We start from the raw sequence: 16,631 nt of genomic DNA, 5'->3' as shown, positions 1-16,631 counted from the left end.
GGTGGAGCAGGTCAGCCAGCCTGGCTGAGAAGAGCCTCCTCCTCAGGGGGGAGAGGTGGAGGCCATCTCTTCCCAGCAGCTCGCTGCCTGTCTCGCCAAAGAGCGGGCTGTGGTCGTGGAAGCCAAAGCCTTCCCGATGACACCAGCTCCGCAGTCTTTGGTTCACTGCGTGGATCCTCCTTTTCAAGTTCTCTTTTGCAAACTTCTCCAGATGTTGTATTTTTCTCCTTTCCAACCAGTTAGTAACAATCAGTAGGAAAGAAAATATGCTACACTTCAAGCAACCTTTTTTATACCAAAATTAGGATTCCAATTATACATTCAGTAGCATTTCATTATTTCATAGTTATTTGTCACACTTCCTTTACCTTTTGGACTTCAGGCACTAATATTTGGATGTTCAAAGCAGCTGCATGTTCTCAAAATTTACTTCTGTGTTTAACACAAAAATAAAATATAATTTAAAAAATCGCTTTTCCTTAGCATTCCCTTCTACATATGCCTCTTTACTAAGTGACATAAAGTAACATTACTACCAGTGGATGTTCAGTGAGGTGCTCTAGTGTTTTTGGAAGAACTGGTTTGGTAAAAGAGAAGGATTGGCATCTCTATTGGCTAAAGTTAAGGTTGGTGAATATGTTTTGTTGTCTACAGTAGTTGTGGTGGTGATAACGTGAGCCGTTGAACAGAAGGCTGAGTTGTTCAGTTTCTGATGTACTTTTTTATGGCTCTGTCCAAGTATGGCATGTTTAGCAATCTTAACCTATTTTACAACAAAGGATATTTTACATCTTGTTTTGTTTCTGTGATACAGTATATGGTTTTTCCTATCTTTTTCTCTAGGAAAAGACAGTGAGATAGTTACTGTTTCCCCAAGGGCCACGTTTGTTTCTGCCAAAGGATATACATTTCTAGCAGCAGGTAAGATAATCCTCATTATTATTGTTATTATTTATTATTAATAGCTAGAGTCCTATGATCTCTGCTTCTGGTTGTCTCTTAAATGCCACTGCATCTTTACTAAATTTGCCATGAAAACCCAGATTAGACACTGGCCAGTTATTGATGTTATGTATAGATATATCTTCAGGAACTGTTAGACTGCTACGTTCTGACATAGCTGGCTTGCTTTGAGGAAAGCCTTAATGATCTCCAATATTTTGAAGCCCAGGAATTCTTCACCAAGAGTATATCTATATGCATGACTATAGCTTTTGTAGGAATATATAAGCTGCTGTGAGTTAAAGGTATCAATAACAGTGTATCTGTGACAAGATGGAGCTTGGCATAGGCTGCAGCCTTGCCTAAGTAGCTGTTCAGATACTTGGACACTTAGCTTGCGCTAATCTTCAAACTGCTACAGCTATACTGCTCTGTTATGTGCTTGCTTGTGTACACCTATGTGTCTGCCTGAGTTGCAGTCTGGAGACTACAGGATAGACATACTGGTGGTTCACCAGCCATGAAGCATAGCAGCCAGTTTCGTGGATAATTAGCCAGCTACTGCTCAGATACCTTAAGGAATTTTTTGGGGTAGTTTGCTTGGAATTCCATTAAAGAAAATGTAGTTGAACATCATTACAGGGTTTGTTATACTTTCATTTGTCTCAGACCTCTAATTCCTTCAGTTTCTTCTGTGAAGAGGATAAGAAATGTTTACAGTCAATTAGGTGGCTAACTGCATGGAACAGTGCTTATTAGTGAATTTAAGTTTGGTAATAATATTCTGAAACTTTCACCATTCGTGCAAAAGCTTGGTTAGTATACAAAACAAATTTGAACAAGAATTGTACACTGGAAAATGCACTTTTTTCTTTTACACAATAACTGCTTTTTATTTATATATTTAGTACAGAAATGGTTAGGAATTAAAAAATATGGGAAAATAACTTTTAGTTTCTGGTAACTGATTTTTATTTGGTTGAGTCGTAAGAGTTTGAGAATTACTAGTTGCATACAGCGTCATTTTTGAGTCACAAAAACAGTTTTAATAATTATAGAATCAGAGAGAAATAGGGCTGGAAAGGACCTCCAGAAGTCATCCAGTCCAACCCCCTGCCTGAGGCAGCATCATCCTTATCCAAACCATTCCATACACTCCATAGTTTAAACTCTAAATGAGACTGCCTTTAACCCTGACACAACATAGACCTGACACCCTAACCTACTACAGGTAAAGCAGGGGAACCACAGCAGCCAACATCCTGTTTCTATGAAATGTTGTCAGTATATGTTCAAGACATCCCGGGTAGAGGGCCACACCCCCTGCTAGAGAGGAAGCAAAACACCCAGTCCGTACCCACCTGACCATGGGGTAAGTGAAAATATAAAGAATATATTTCTTCCTGACCCCAAATATGGTGATTGGTCTGACCCTGAAGAGAGGGGCAGGACCCTTTAGCCAAGAACCTCTGGCTCTGCTGGTAGCAGAGGAATCAGTACACCCCAGTTGAAGTCCCCAACCTTGGCTGTAGTTGACACCCAATGCTCCTTTCTATTCCACTATCTCACTATTCTCACAGTGAAGAATCTTTTCTGGATCTCCAGTCTAAACTTATTTTGCTACAACTTCAAGCCATTGATCCACATTCTCTCTGCAGCAAGAGGGAAAAGTTGCTTTCCCTCTTCTTTATGGTAGCTCGTCAAGTATTTGAAGACTGCTATCATGTCCTCTCTTAAGAGTCTTTTCTGCAAGCTGAACATGCCTAGCTCCTTCAGCCTTTTCTCCTATAACTTGTTTTCCAAGCCTTTTACCATCTTTGTTGCCTGCCTCTGGACCTTGTCCAAGTTCTTCACATCCTTTTTAATAATGGAGGTCAGATCGGCACACAGTACTCCAGATGAGGCCTAACCAGTGCTGAATAGACAGGCGCTATCACCTCCTGTGTCTTGTGCCTAATACTTCTATTGATGCATCCCAGAACCACATTCATCTTTTGTGTAGCTGCATGACACTGCAGTCTCACATTGAGTCTGTGATCTACCAAGACTCTCAAGTCCTTTTCCATAGAGCTGCCATCCAGCCAGATGTTATCCATTTTATATTTGTCTTTTTTGATTATTCCTCCCAAGGTGTAACACGCATTGAACTTCAACCTATTAGCTCTAGCCCAGCTTTCCAATCTGTTGAGATCCTTCTAATTGTATTTGCATTCTTCAATATGTTCACAGTTCTTCCCAGTTTTGTTGGCTGCAAACTTGCTCAAGAAGCTTTCTCTGCTAGCATCCAAATAATTAATAAACAGATTGGATAGTACCAGGCCCATGACAGACCCCTGCGGGACTCTACTTGAAACCTCATGCTATTCTGACATGGACCCATTAATAGTTACCCTTTGCTTGAGGGTATTGAGCCAGTTTTCTATCAGCTGTGTTGTAATTTCATCAAGCCCATGTTTCTCCAATCTGTTTATTAAGAGCTTGTGTGGGACCTTGTCAAAAACCTAGCTGAAGTCCAGATGCACTATATTCACAACATCATCTTCATCCACCCAAGTAGTTATTTTATCAAAGAAGGAGATCAAATTTGTTTGACACTTGTTTTTGATTAATCCATGCTAGCTGTTTATGAACAACTTTTCTGCCTCCAGATGCTTGCAAATGGCCTCCTTAGGGTATGTTCCAGTAACTTCCCAGGTACTTTGGTGGGCTAACAAGTCTGTAGTTCCCTGGGTCCTCCTCCTTGTCTTTTTTTTAAACAGGAGCACTGTGTTGGCCCTTTTCTAGTCCTCTAGTAATGGGCTCATCTCCCATGACTTCTTAAAGATCATTGCCAAGGCTTCTCTGCCAGTTACTTCAGTACCCTGGGATGAAGTTCATTCGGCCCTGCTGACTTTAATTTATTCAGACCTATCAAAAGTGACAGTCTCTCTTGTTATCTTCTCCTTCAGCTTGCCCCTTCCCCTATCCAGATAATCCTTATTAGGCTTCAGCTTAATTTTTTTGTGAACACTGAAGCAAAGTATCTGTTGAGTAGCTTTGCCCTTTGGAAAGGAGTTCCCCTTGGCTTGATAACAGAGGACCCGCAGCTTCCTTGGTCCTTCTTTTCTGTCCAACATACTAGTAAAACCTCTTCTTGTTGTCCTTAACCTACTTCAACAAGTACAGCATGTTCTTTATCCTTGCCTTCCTGATTTTGTCTCTACAAGTTCTCGCTATTTTCTGGTATGCTTCCTTGGTGACCTGTCTATTATTCCATTGCTTGTATGTTTTCCTTTTGCATTTGAGGCATTTTAGAAGCTCCTCATGCAACCATATTGCTCTCTTGCCATTCTTCTTGTGCTTCTATCATATTGGGACAGTTTCTTGTTGGGCATCCAATATTTTGCCATTTAGAAGTTCCCAGTCTTCCTGGGTGCCTTTATTCTTCAGTCTGTCTTCCATGCCTATTAACTCAAGTCGTATGAAATCTGGCATCCTAATTTTGCTGACCTCGTGCTTTGCCCGTCAGTATCTGGAATTCTATCATCTCATGATTGCTTCCTCCCCAGTTACCCATCACCTTTACATCCGCTAAAAGCTCTTCCCTTTTTGTCAGGATAAGATCTAAAATAGATGATTCCCTAGTTGTATTTTCCACCTTCTGGGACAGGAAGTTGTCCTCCACACAAGTTAGGAACCACCTCAATATTTTGTTTGGCTGCATTGTTCTTCCAACAGGTGTCCATGAAAATGAAGTCTCCCATCAATACCATCCCATAGCTTTTGGATCGATTTATCACCTGCTTGAACATGGCACATCCACCTACTCTTCCTGATTTGGTGGCCTATAATAAATCCTCACCATTACACTGGTGCCACTTCTTTCACTTTTCGTCTTCACATAAATGCATTTTGCTTTGCTGTCTTGTTCCTGAGCCAGGGAACAAGCGTATGTGTTTTGACATACGAGGCAACACCATCACCTTTGCTCCCAGCCTTGTTCTTCTGAAACAGTGTGCAAACCTCAGTGTTGACATTCCAGTCATAAGAGCTGTCTTACCAGGTCTCTGTGATCCCAGTCAGAACATAGTTCATTTTACAGGCTGCAGCTTCTAGCTCATGTTGTTTACTCTCTATACTTTTCATATTCGTATACATGCATCGGACATATTTTGCATTTTGTCCTATTCCACTTCCCTTTTGCATGCAGTCCTGTAGCTGTCTGGCCCTTTCCCAGAGTTAAGTTGCTTCTTTGAATCCTTCCTCTATGGACTATGTGCTCTATTGTTGGAGAGTTTTGATCACTGTCCCCTGTGGAACCTAGTTTAAAGCCCTAAGTTGGCCAAAGATGCATCTTCCCATTCTCATCAGATGGATCCTTTTTCTTGAGAGCAGTCTTCCACACAAGAAAATTCACCCGTTGTTAAAGAAGCTGAAGCCTTCGCATTGACACCACTGTCTCAGCCACGCGCTCACTTCCAGGATTTAATGGTCTCAGCCTGGACCCTTGCCTTCCATGGGAAGAATTGATTAGAACATCACTTGTGCTCCAAGATCCTTCATCCCCTGCCAAGAACTGATAGTCACCTCTGATCTGCTCAGTGTCATTCCTGGCAGTATCATTGGTGCCTACATGGATGAGCAAACAGGAGTAGTAATTGAAAGGCTCCATGAGCGTTGGCCATCTCTCTGTGATGTCCTCTTGGGCCCCCAAATCTGGACAACAAATTGGTGCCCCTGTCCCCCACAGAAGGGAGTCACCAACTACCATCACTCTACTCTTCCTTCTTGATGTAGTGGTTATAGAGCCCATGTCCTTAAGGCCTTGCATTTCCTGCTCTCTAGGCTGCTGCCTTCTCAGCCTCATGCCTGCGGATGTTGTCTTCCCTGTCTTTTCCACAAGTTTCACCTTGGAGTGCTTGAAAGTGGTTGAAGAAGGGTGTTTGTATCTGAAAGCTTGCAAAGAACAATTTTTCCAACTATTTAGTTGGTCTAATAAAAGATATCACGTTTACCCAAAGAACCTTACCTGAAAGCAGTTGCTAACTTCAATCTACTCTTCTTCAATTCTGAGGGCCCTCCTTCTTCAGGTAGTTATGCTCACATCAACCAGCGGTCTGATGGAAATTTGGATTTAGCGCAAAGACACGTGTAGCATTTTCATGTATTTTATTAAAGTTATTACATTTTATTCAATAAAAGAGAATTAGTATTTAGGAAGTTCAGGAAATCAGTGTGACAGCAACTATAAAAATACTCCTTCCTGGTAAGATCAAAATATTAGAAGGTGTGCTGAAATTTTTAGTTCCGGAGTATCAAGCTGCTTGCTGCACTTTCTTACATACACTTTACTGTATTTTTTTTATTCCATGTAGCTTATACACAGAGAACAAAACTCAAACCTGAGACTCTACAGAGTAGGGATTCCATTAACTGACACCTGGTGGTGATGATGGAAAAACATATACGGAGCTCATTAATTGAAAGCTGTTTGGTGACTCCTCTCTAGCTGCAAGCAGTGCAAGAAAGCTTGGGCTGAAACTGTAGATATCCCAGGCTTACTTGAGTGATTCAGTTGTACAGCACCAGCACGGCACAACACAGCCACTAGCAACTGAGAGAGAGAGACTAATTTTAGGGCAATATCCATGTTATCCTAGGGGCAGAAATTTCACCTTAAAAGTGTTGTTTTATTCCACACTTATTCTGCATCCGTCTTTCCCTCCCTGATGATAAAGTTCTCTTTGTTTTAAATCTTTGGACTGCATTATTTGGATTCATGTGTACACTAGAGACAGCATAATGGCCACAAAATTAAAAATGGCAAAATAAACAATAATCCTTACAAAGTTATATATTCGTCTTGTAAGGGTAATGGAGATATGTGATGATGTAGCATATGTATGAGATTATAACTAGTCTCCAGTACATATTCATTATGGTATGATTTACTTACTTTCAGGGTGATTACCTATAAATTTTATTTGCTAGATTTTTCCCAAATTGAACTAAGAATCCTTGCACACCTGTCCTGTGATACAGAACTTCTGAAACTATTCCAAGAACCTGAAAGCAGTGATGTTTTTACTGTTATGGCTTCTCAATGGTAAGAAGAAACTTATACCGTAAACTACTACCTAAACTAACAAGGTGATAGAAGTATCTTGCACTTCATTATTGTTGTATATAGATGTTAGAAAAGTGTATTTAGCTATAAAACTTATTTTAAGTTGGTTACTTTTTCAAAATACTGGGCACTAACAGACCTGCCAAAATGATTTCAGAATGGTGAACTATTAGAATTCCTTGTCCACAAGCCAGAATGCGGGGGGGGGGGGCGTTGTATAGTTACTTTCTTCCCTTCCACGGTGGTAGTGTCAGTGGTAATGTCTGTATAGCTGACCAAGATAAGCCTGGTAGCTGAAGTAGTCATATAATTCATTACAAGTAATGCAGTGTCCAAATTTTGACTTCGTATCGCATAATTATTCACAAATGAATATTTAAAAGTACCAGTTTACCTGCTGACTTGATTAGCCTCATGAAGTGGTATAAAAATGGTGTTCACTCTGGGATACCTTTTGATAATATTAGGTTCAGTTTCACCCTTTATAAGTACAAGCCTTTTGAAAACGTGTTTGAACATCTGGCATAGGCAAAGGAATCAAAATTATGTGCAGAGAGGTAAATGAGAGGACAGCTCAGGATTTTTGTGGGCCTGTCTATTTTGGCACTGTCAGCCTCCTGATAAACCCTCTGATACCTTGGAGGAAGAACATTGTTTCAACCTTTGAGTAAATGCTTCTCTGCCTATTCACAGGATTATTACTGCTTGCCAGTTTCCGGAGGTTAGAGGTTGTTAGATCAGTTCTCAAAGAACAAAGAATGATGCTGTACTAGAAATTTTGGTGGGGTTTGAGTATATTGTTTATTATTTCTTGTATTATGGTAGTACTTTGACACCCCAATCAAGGTTGGAAACCCATAGTACTACACACTGAACAAACATATAGTAAGAGGTGATCTGTAAATCATCAGTGGACTTACAGGCTGGATCTGGCCCACCAACAGATTCAATCCAGCCTGCAGGCAGGCTGCCACTAACTCACTGGATCTGGCTCATGGGGAGCAGGTGGCTCTGACTTTGGCTTCCGCATGCTACCAGGTGAGTGTGCCGGGCTGTTTTTGCTGCACTGGGTGGGCAGGTATGACTACTTCCACCCAGCAGCATCAATTCTTGATGTTGTGGCAACCACTGTGGTACCCAGTCAGGGGCTTCTGCCATAGTGGGCGGGTGGTGGCATCAGCCACGGACACTGTTAGCAGGTTCAGGAGCCCTAATGCAGAACCTGATCCACAGATGACACTGATGCCCTCCATGTACGGTGGAAGCTCCTGCCCAGGGCCCTAACCCAGAACCTCTGACAATGTCAGCTGTGGACCCAGGCCATAGCTTCTGCTGCACCAAGTAGGCTTCAGTGTCAGCTGTGGACACAGCCAGCAGATTCCATGTTGGGGCTCTGGAACCTGCCGGCTGTGCTTGCAGCTGACACCACCACCCGCCTGCCACAGCGGAAGTTCCCACTGGATCCACAGACATGTGTTGGGGCTCCTGGTGAACTATAGCTCCAGTTGGGTTATGGAAGGAAAGAGTGCAGGAGGGGGACAGAGAGGCTGAAACACAGAGAGAGACAGAGATGGATGTGGCCCTCAACAGGTCACCAGAACTCATTAAGTGGCCCTCCAGCTGAAATAATTGTCCAGCCCTGTTGTAAAGCTTTTGAGATATGTCCTAAATAGAAAATACAGGCAATGGACTGGGGAGAGAAGATACACAGGGAAAAGAGAATGATGCTCTGTAAGCTTCCAGGTTTTTTTGTCGGTTAGTTGATCATGCATTTGTTCTTTCTTTTCAACTGTTTGGCTGGGATTTTGCTAGGACAGGATTAGCTGAAAAAGGGATACAAAAGGTTATTATTAAAGGAGAAAGATAAGAAAAAAGGAGACCACCAACAGGAGATGGAGCAAGGATTAAATAAAGAGAATGAAGAGAAGATTGAAGAGAGTAAGCGGAAATAGCTAATCATCAGAATTTTCAGCCTAAGGCTGGAGAACCAGTCAGGGGCCAATTTAATCATTATTGTACACAGGTCCCAGTTCCAAATGCTTAGTTTCTGCACTTTTTGAATTTCTTTAGACATTAACTTCTTGACTTTTTTTGAAGTACTGGAAAGAAATAGGGTACCTAGGGTGTCTATACTCATGGTTCAGGTTCGGAGGTGGGGAGGCAGGGGCAGATTTTTAATTAAAGCAGCTCTCAGACAGCTGCTCTAACTAAATGCCTCAGTCAGATGTATTCGGCATCCTGTGTTTCAAAATGGTGGTGGGGGCACTTTAGCTAAACTTTTGTTTGAGTCTCCTCTGATGCGTTCTACTTAGAATGCATCAGAGCATGTGTATAGGCACCGCAGTTTTGTTTGTCCGCCTACCAACCTTTGGATCAAAGCAGAGTGCATTTGTAGCCTGATAGCTCATGGAAGAAAGACCTGCATCCCCAAGAATATAGTTCTTAAGAGGCAAACTGAAAAGCATTATCTAAAGATAAGCAGTCTTTCTTTTTTAAATTCAGTTGTGGATTGATATAAATGGTTCTTAGTAGGGTGGCACTGGTATATCAGTCCCATGTCATATTGTCACCAATAAAAGGAAAATTGACATTATTGGCAGTTGGTTTTTCTTGGCTGATAATGTTGCCGATTAAGTGCTGTGTGCATGTGCACAGCCACAGCGCAGCATGCAGATGGTCAGGAGTTCAGCCTGGTAGCATGGAGAGCAGTGTCTGGCTGGTAAGTCTGTTGAGGGGAGGGCGTGTGGTGGGAAGGAAGAGGTATGGGAGGGCAGATTGAGGCCCTCACCGTGTGGGAGGGAGTGGGGCTGCGGCAGGCACTGCATAGCCAGGGTGAGACACAGAGTGGAGCTGCAGCTCATTTGGGGGCTCCACCCTTGTTGCAAGCACCCTGGAAGGGGTGTGCGGGGTGAGGGCAGGGTGCCCCTTGGATCTATTTATGGGGCAAAGGCAGACTGCCACTGCGGACTGGGGCCAGGAGCAGCACTGGGCTCTTCGGCGGTGGGGGAGGAGTCTGGAACAGGCTGCGCTTGGGGTGGGCAGTGGTGCTGGGGTGGGGGACCTGTGGAGGAGGCTGTGGCCACCTCAAAAATTCGCTGAAGCCTCCCCCTTCCAGCACCACCACCACCCATACCAAGCGCAGACCCCACATCAGGAAGAGCCTGGCCCCAGCCTGCAGTGGCAGCTTGCCCTTGCCCTGCACACAGGTCTGGGGAGCATATGCCCTCCTGGGGTGCATGCAGCGGCAGAAGCCACCCCATGCCCTGCTCCACCTTTTCTGGGCATTGCCTGCCCCTACCCCATCTCCACTCCCTCGCTCACAACGGGCACTTGATCTGCCTCTCCCATGCACCTTCCCTTGTCCCTTCCCCCCACCAAAAGACTTATCATTTGGATGTCGCTCTTCATGCTTCCAGGCCACGTATCAGCAATCAGATTAGTATTGGCCAATATGGCTCATTAAAAACTGGCCATTGATATGGGCTTAAAAATCTATCGGTGCACCCCTCATTCTTAATTTTCATGTGTTCTTGATGGAATTAAATCCTTTTTTCAGTTTGGAGGTATATTGTAATGTATATATGAATAGGAATCAAGTTTTCTGTCAACTCCAGGCAGGGCTCCAGACATGTTATTCTACTCAATAACATCACGGCTCTTGGCAGCTGCCAACCTCTTACAGTTGCTATGCAGTATCTTTTGATTTTAATGAAATATTGCAGTCAAATATTTTTATTAAATAGAATTGTCATGTCTGCAAAACTATTACATAATAATTATGCCAAGTTGCTGACTCCTTTTGTAGGCTACAAAGGACCAACTCACAAGATCATTATAAATTCTAGTTTATTAGATGTGGTCTGAAGCTTTAATAAAATTATAAATGTAAATTCTGGGGTGTTATGATGGGTACTGGTCCCCTTAACACATATACACACATGCACTCACTCATTCAGACCCATGTAGTATGGCATATAGCTGTAGTGATTGCGGGAGCACTGGTGTTTATAAATCTACCTATCCGAGGACCTGCAGATCTGCTGTCGATGGTCAGCTTCCTCCAGGGTGGTATCTTCTCCAGAAGGGGGTCACCTGCTTGTCCTTCTATCTTGGTAGGCTGGATGAGGGGGTGCCCCGAGGGTCATGCTTCACTGCCTTTCATCCTTTTCTGGCAGACTTGTGTGATCCCCCAGCATCATCTTGGCTGCCCAATCTGGAGGTTGCTGTCCCACATAGGTCTTGAGTAGTGCACGCCAGCTCTTAGTTACAGTCACTGGGGGTTTTGCCCCATGGTGCAGTTTTGGGAGTCCACCCTTGACTTCATTGACTCAATGGCTGGGTCTTGCAGGTTCCAGGAATCAGTTCTTTGGCTTTATTAGCTTAAAATGGCTTGTAGAATAGAGTTTTGTAATGGTACGTTTCTCCGGCTACACTGTTGTCAATTAACAGCCAGAGGCTCTTGCTTTGTCCTACTGGCTCACTTGCATTCACTCAAGGGACCAGCCCAATATAACAGATTTCATCACTTTACAATTACAATTTCAATGCAGTTTTTAACAGTGGTCCAGGGTGTAACTGCATTCTACAGGGAGTACATTCCTTAAGGGTTTAAAAGTGTAAAGAGGAGGCAGATGAAATATAAAAATGTACTGTGAGAAATGTATAAAAATGCAGTGTGCGGTAGTGAGGATTAAAGGCTATTGGGGACAGTAAGTGAGTTAGGTTAGCACCAGGATTTATTTACAGTCTTTGAAGTGGATATTTTAGTTCTTTTGTTTTCTTCAGTGACACTGAGCTTCATCAATATGTAGATGTAGTTTCTAGGTTTCTCTTACAGAAAGCCACTACAGCTTTCTGGCTTGCTCTGAGCCTTGCCACACCCATGCAATGTGTGCTAGGTCTCTGCCAATACTCAGAAGGAAATGAAATACACAAAATGGGGGACTGGGGGCTGCCAAGAAGGCACCTCTCTTAAACTTCAAGAGAGCTTCCTACTTAGAAATCACTTTTTACAGTGCATATTATTAGGACACTTATTGAATTACAGAAACACCCAATGACTTTAACTTGGGTTAAAACCTTGTAGCATTGGATTCAAAATGAACATGCAGTCTTTCTGTATTTTTTTTTCTTTTTATGGCTAAGGTGCCCTATATTAAAACAAATGTTTTAAAAATATTTTGTTATTCCTTATGCTTATTTACATCTCCTAGTTAGAATCCCAAATTGGATATATGATTGGCTGCTTTGGAAATCTTTACAATATTGCAAAGAGAATTATGGTTTCAAATGGCGTGTAAGCTCTATGGAGCAAACTAGCACTTAGGGACATGTTCAAAATTAATTACCTAAATTCTGTGTAGGAAAAAAAAATGTGAATTAGTCCATGCAACCTGAATAACTGAATACTTAAATAGCTCCCTCATCAAATATCTAATTTGCATGCATGGATTTCATGTGTGTAATAGTTCAATGTCAATGCAGAGCAGATAAAACACAGCAGACCAAAACTATAATGATCATAATAGCACTGACAAAAATGCTTCAAGGAAAATATTGTGTATGCTTTTTAAACATAGCCAATACAAACAGTGGGAAAAACAAAAACATCTAGTCCTTAAAATATTTATCCAATTAAAAGATAGCAAAGGTTAGAAGACACAAGGTTTATTTATTGCATATTAAATGCAATGATTGCACAAATCACATTGTTTTTTAAAATAAATAAAAGTAAATAAATGTTTTGGTACTTGTAGATTGAAATTGTGCAGGTTGCATGAAATAAAATAATTCTCCTTTGGTTCTAAAATAACAGTTAAGTGACATAACACAGTGGTGATATAAGAAAGCAGCATGGCCTACTGGAGCTAGCTCTGTGCTAAGGCCAAGAATGACACTGCTCTAGTCCTTGCCCTCACTGATTCTTTTTGGCTCTGGAAATTGGTTCAATAGATGTTGTCTTAGTTTCCTTCTCTACACAACAGGGCTGCTACTATTAATTCACTGATGATTTCTCCACATGAACCCCACTAGGGGAGTTTCCAGTCCAGGGTATACAAGCTGGATTCTTTTAACTAACAGTGTTAGCTGGAGGCTGTGCATGACTCTTGCTTTCACTCCCCACTTCCCAAGGGCATCACTGTTGGAACTAACCTGCGTAAAGGGCAGAACAAACCCATGCAATGTTCAGTTCCTTGTCACCACTCTTGGTAGTGAGTCAGAGTAAAATGTTACTTTTTTGCTGCTTCACTGCATTGGTGAGATGTATATAAAACAGGTGAAGTCTTCACCTGTGTCTGACCTTCATTGTGGATTGTTATAAAACAAATATATATATATATATATATATATATATATGTTTTAGAGCCTATGGGGGAGTGTAGCAAGACTGGCCCTGAAGAAAGCCATCACACACCCTGGTGGCCAAACTACTCCTGTCCCACTCCAGCTCCCCTGGGTACCTTTCTTCTTCTGCCTCATCTGCCATGTCTTGATGGATATTATCTTTAGGGAGGCTGCCCCCGGGTCCCAGAGTGAGCCTCAGTTCACCTCAGCTTGCTAGTACTAATCAGGTCCAACTGGCACCAGCCTTGCCCCTGGGGCATTAAGTCATGGCCCTTCTGGCCCTATCTGTGCCTTAGGCCTTCAGCTGTCCCCAAAGCCATGCCCATTGCTCACTCCTTGTGTCACTCCAACTTCTTTCATGGGACTTCCTTGGCTTTCTTGCATGCTCCAGGCCCCTGGCTTTGTCTCTCTCATAGTTTCAGCCCCTAGGGGTCCTAACCCCTAGGTTAGACATGGCTGCTACCTTTCTCTGCTCCAGCCCCCTGGGTCCCTGAACTTGGCCAGGCTGTTGTCTCCCTGTTTCAGCCCCTGGGTTCTTGACCCTGGCAGGCATGCTTTCTCTGTATTCCAGCTCCTGCTTCATTGTCCTCACCTGTTAGGCTCACGGGTACTAGTGACTTCCATACAATTTGGTACCAGTTGGTCACTACTGTGTTCCAAGGTACTGCTACTGTTTCTCAATTCATTTGGTAGCAATGGACTTGACAATGGTACTTTGGTTTTATTCCCTATTGTTTCATTCTCTGCTTTACATTTTCTGTGGCGTTTGAACACTGACATTTGTTCTAAACACCAGTTATAAAGATCTGTGTCTGACCTTCATTGTTGGTATTGGGTAACACTCAAAGAGGTCCTGGGAGCATGTGCTACTCTGGAGATTTGTACAATGGGGAGATTCTTTTCTGCTGTTTACTTTGTTCTGACAGTGGGTCACCGTTTTCTAGGTTTCCTCTTCCTCCTTTGAGCCTGATCCTGAAAAAAAGGGAAAAGAACTCCTGCTTAACATAGGTCTCAGGCTTCTCTGGGGCTTGACATATTTTTGTGGCTCTTATCGATAAGGAGATCTCAGATGCTTCCAGCTCCACATTTCTTTAGATCAACACCAGAAATTAGACCCTCACCTCGGAGGAGCCTTCAAAGTCAAGCCATACTTCAGATTCACCTGTTTCTCAAGAGATCAAACTTGGTAACTGTACTGGAAGATGAGGAGGAAGCTTGGGGAGGTTGTGACCTGGCCTATTCCATTGAAAGGGTTGATGTCCTCTTGCTGTTGCTCTATCCACGTCTTTACAGGATACAAATTCAAGGCTTTTCAGGACTTTCTTAAAAAAAACCCACCTCTTTAACAGATTCCTTTTAAGGTGGTGCAAGAGCACTCATAAGGTTTGTGATGCTTTGCATCAGGTTTCTCACAACTGGCTGGTGATGCTTGTTATGGATTAATCCTGCTAAAGAACTCTGGTAAACCTCTGCTTCAAGTATGACAACATTAAAGATGGTGGGTAATAAATATCAAGTCTCTCCAAAGGGGTTCAAGGATTTCTTTTCACATCCCAGTGGGGAACCTCTTGTTTCCACTTCAGAGGAAAGACCAAGCACTCTGGGCTCCCTAGATTTAACTGCCAGATACCCACAAATGGACTTACATGAAAATAAATATATTCTTTGATCCTTAACAGAATAAGTATTTATATCAGGGTGAAAAAAAAAGCAGTAACTACTCTGAAGTAACTTTGGCCAACCTGGTAGAGCGTTACCCTTGAAAGGGTTAGGGATAAAACACTACTGGTATGGGCAGCCACACCCAGAGCCAGTCTCAAGCACACTGGAGGCCAAGATCCTGATAGCAGTTGCAGAAAAAAGTACTACTGGATTTGGACTATGCAAGTGGGAGGAGGTAGACAGAGCATGCTTAGAAATGAAAACACTCTTAGGACTGGCAGGCTCACAAACATGTTTCCAGGTTTGGAGCATGTGTGCAGGAGGGCCTGGATGGGGTATGCTTGACTGTCCCAGCTGAAGAACACTGCTGCCATGGTGTAGACGTGTGCCTGTGTTTGTAGATCCGTGCTACCAACTGCAGTTTTGCCATGGCTCTCAGCAGATGGAGATCCCTCTTTGGAAGGATATGCTGGTGTTGGTCTCATCCCCAATTAAAGAAAGCATCTCTATCTAGCTAAATGCTTTAACATATATTTAACTTCAAACATGTTGCTTCAGCATTGTGCCTTTGTGCTTTCCTGAAGTAGGGCATTACAATATTGCTGATGTATTCTGATGGCTCCAATCCATGGTCTTTCCTTGGTTGTTTGCTTCTAACCTGCCCAAAATTACAGGCAACATTTTTCCCCCCAGCTTTTTTTCTGCTTGTCTCTGATTACATCTCTCAGAGCTCCTTCAAGAGCTTGGAAATGTGCTAGCAATGACAACACTCCAAGGTCATGAGTTGGAGAGTTCAGTTCCATCCTCAGCCTGATTGATTCAAATCTATATTTCCCACCTCCCAGGAAGAGTACCTTAACCTGAGCCTGTCAAGTAGTCTGGGTGAAGAGACTCTCTTCTTCCTGTTGAGGCTGGACCATTCTACAGGAAGAAGTTATGGGCCAGAAGAAAAAACAGTCAGAGTCCTGACTCCATAGCCCAGTGAGCAGGGCCTAGCCTAATGAACCTGCTCTGGGCTCTGGTTATGTATTTGCCTTGCATCATGGGCACCTGGTGCCCCACCCCCCAGTATTAGGAGGCACCAGGTAGAAGGTTATCACAGAGGTGAAAACCTTTCAGCATGGAAAACACGCCACACTCCCTGTGACAGGGTCTAAGGAAAAATGCTATGTATGCATTTTCCCCCATGATTACGTAAGGCATTGGTGGTGTGCGTGGGTGCACGTGCACCCCTGAGATTGGCCGTCCCCCCCTAAGGGGGAGCCCCAGAAGAACTTGAGGACTTGTCCTCACGGGAACTGTAGGCCACTAACAAAGTATCTTAGTTATAAAAGGTCTGCTTTCCTCTCAAGTGCTTGTGAGCTTTCTTTGGCAAGTGAGTAATAATGGGCTGGTATACTGATTTTTGTTGAAAGGAAATGGCCTAACAGAGAAGCTTAGGAAGGAGATGGGCAAAAGGTTATTTGGGAATGCTACATAGGGAGCTAGTGGAGGAAAGCAGGAGGGACCCAGAAATAAGGGAACAGTCTTGGTGCAATAGGACAGTGATTCTTAACCTCTTTAGACTCCAGGCGCT

General features: G+C 43.0%; 1 protein-coding gene across 1 annotated transcript in view; it reads left to right on the top strand.

Moving 5' to 3' along the window:
- POLN (DNA polymerase nu) overlaps positions 1–16,631 on the top strand; it is a 215,139-nt gene that overhangs the window by 89,178 nt on the left and 109,330 nt on the right. The window contains exons 17-18 of the mRNA XM_019552905.1: positions 844–921; positions 6,913–7,027. Of these exons, the coding sequence (XP_019408450.1) occupies positions 844–921; positions 6,913–7,027 (193 nt within the window). The remainder of the gene's footprint in view (positions 1–843; positions 922–6,912; positions 7,028–16,631) is intronic.

The sequence above is a fragment of the Crocodylus porosus genome, unplaced genomic scaffold (genome assembly GCF_001723895.1).
Source record: "Crocodylus porosus isolate Cpor-Errol unplaced genomic scaffold, CroPor_comp1, whole genome shotgun sequence".
Taxonomy (NCBI): Eukaryota; Metazoa; Chordata; order Crocodylia; family Crocodylidae; genus Crocodylus; species Crocodylus porosus.
The sequence above is the reverse complement of the archived record's forward strand: the minus strand, read 5'-3'. Positions and strand labels throughout refer to the sequence as shown.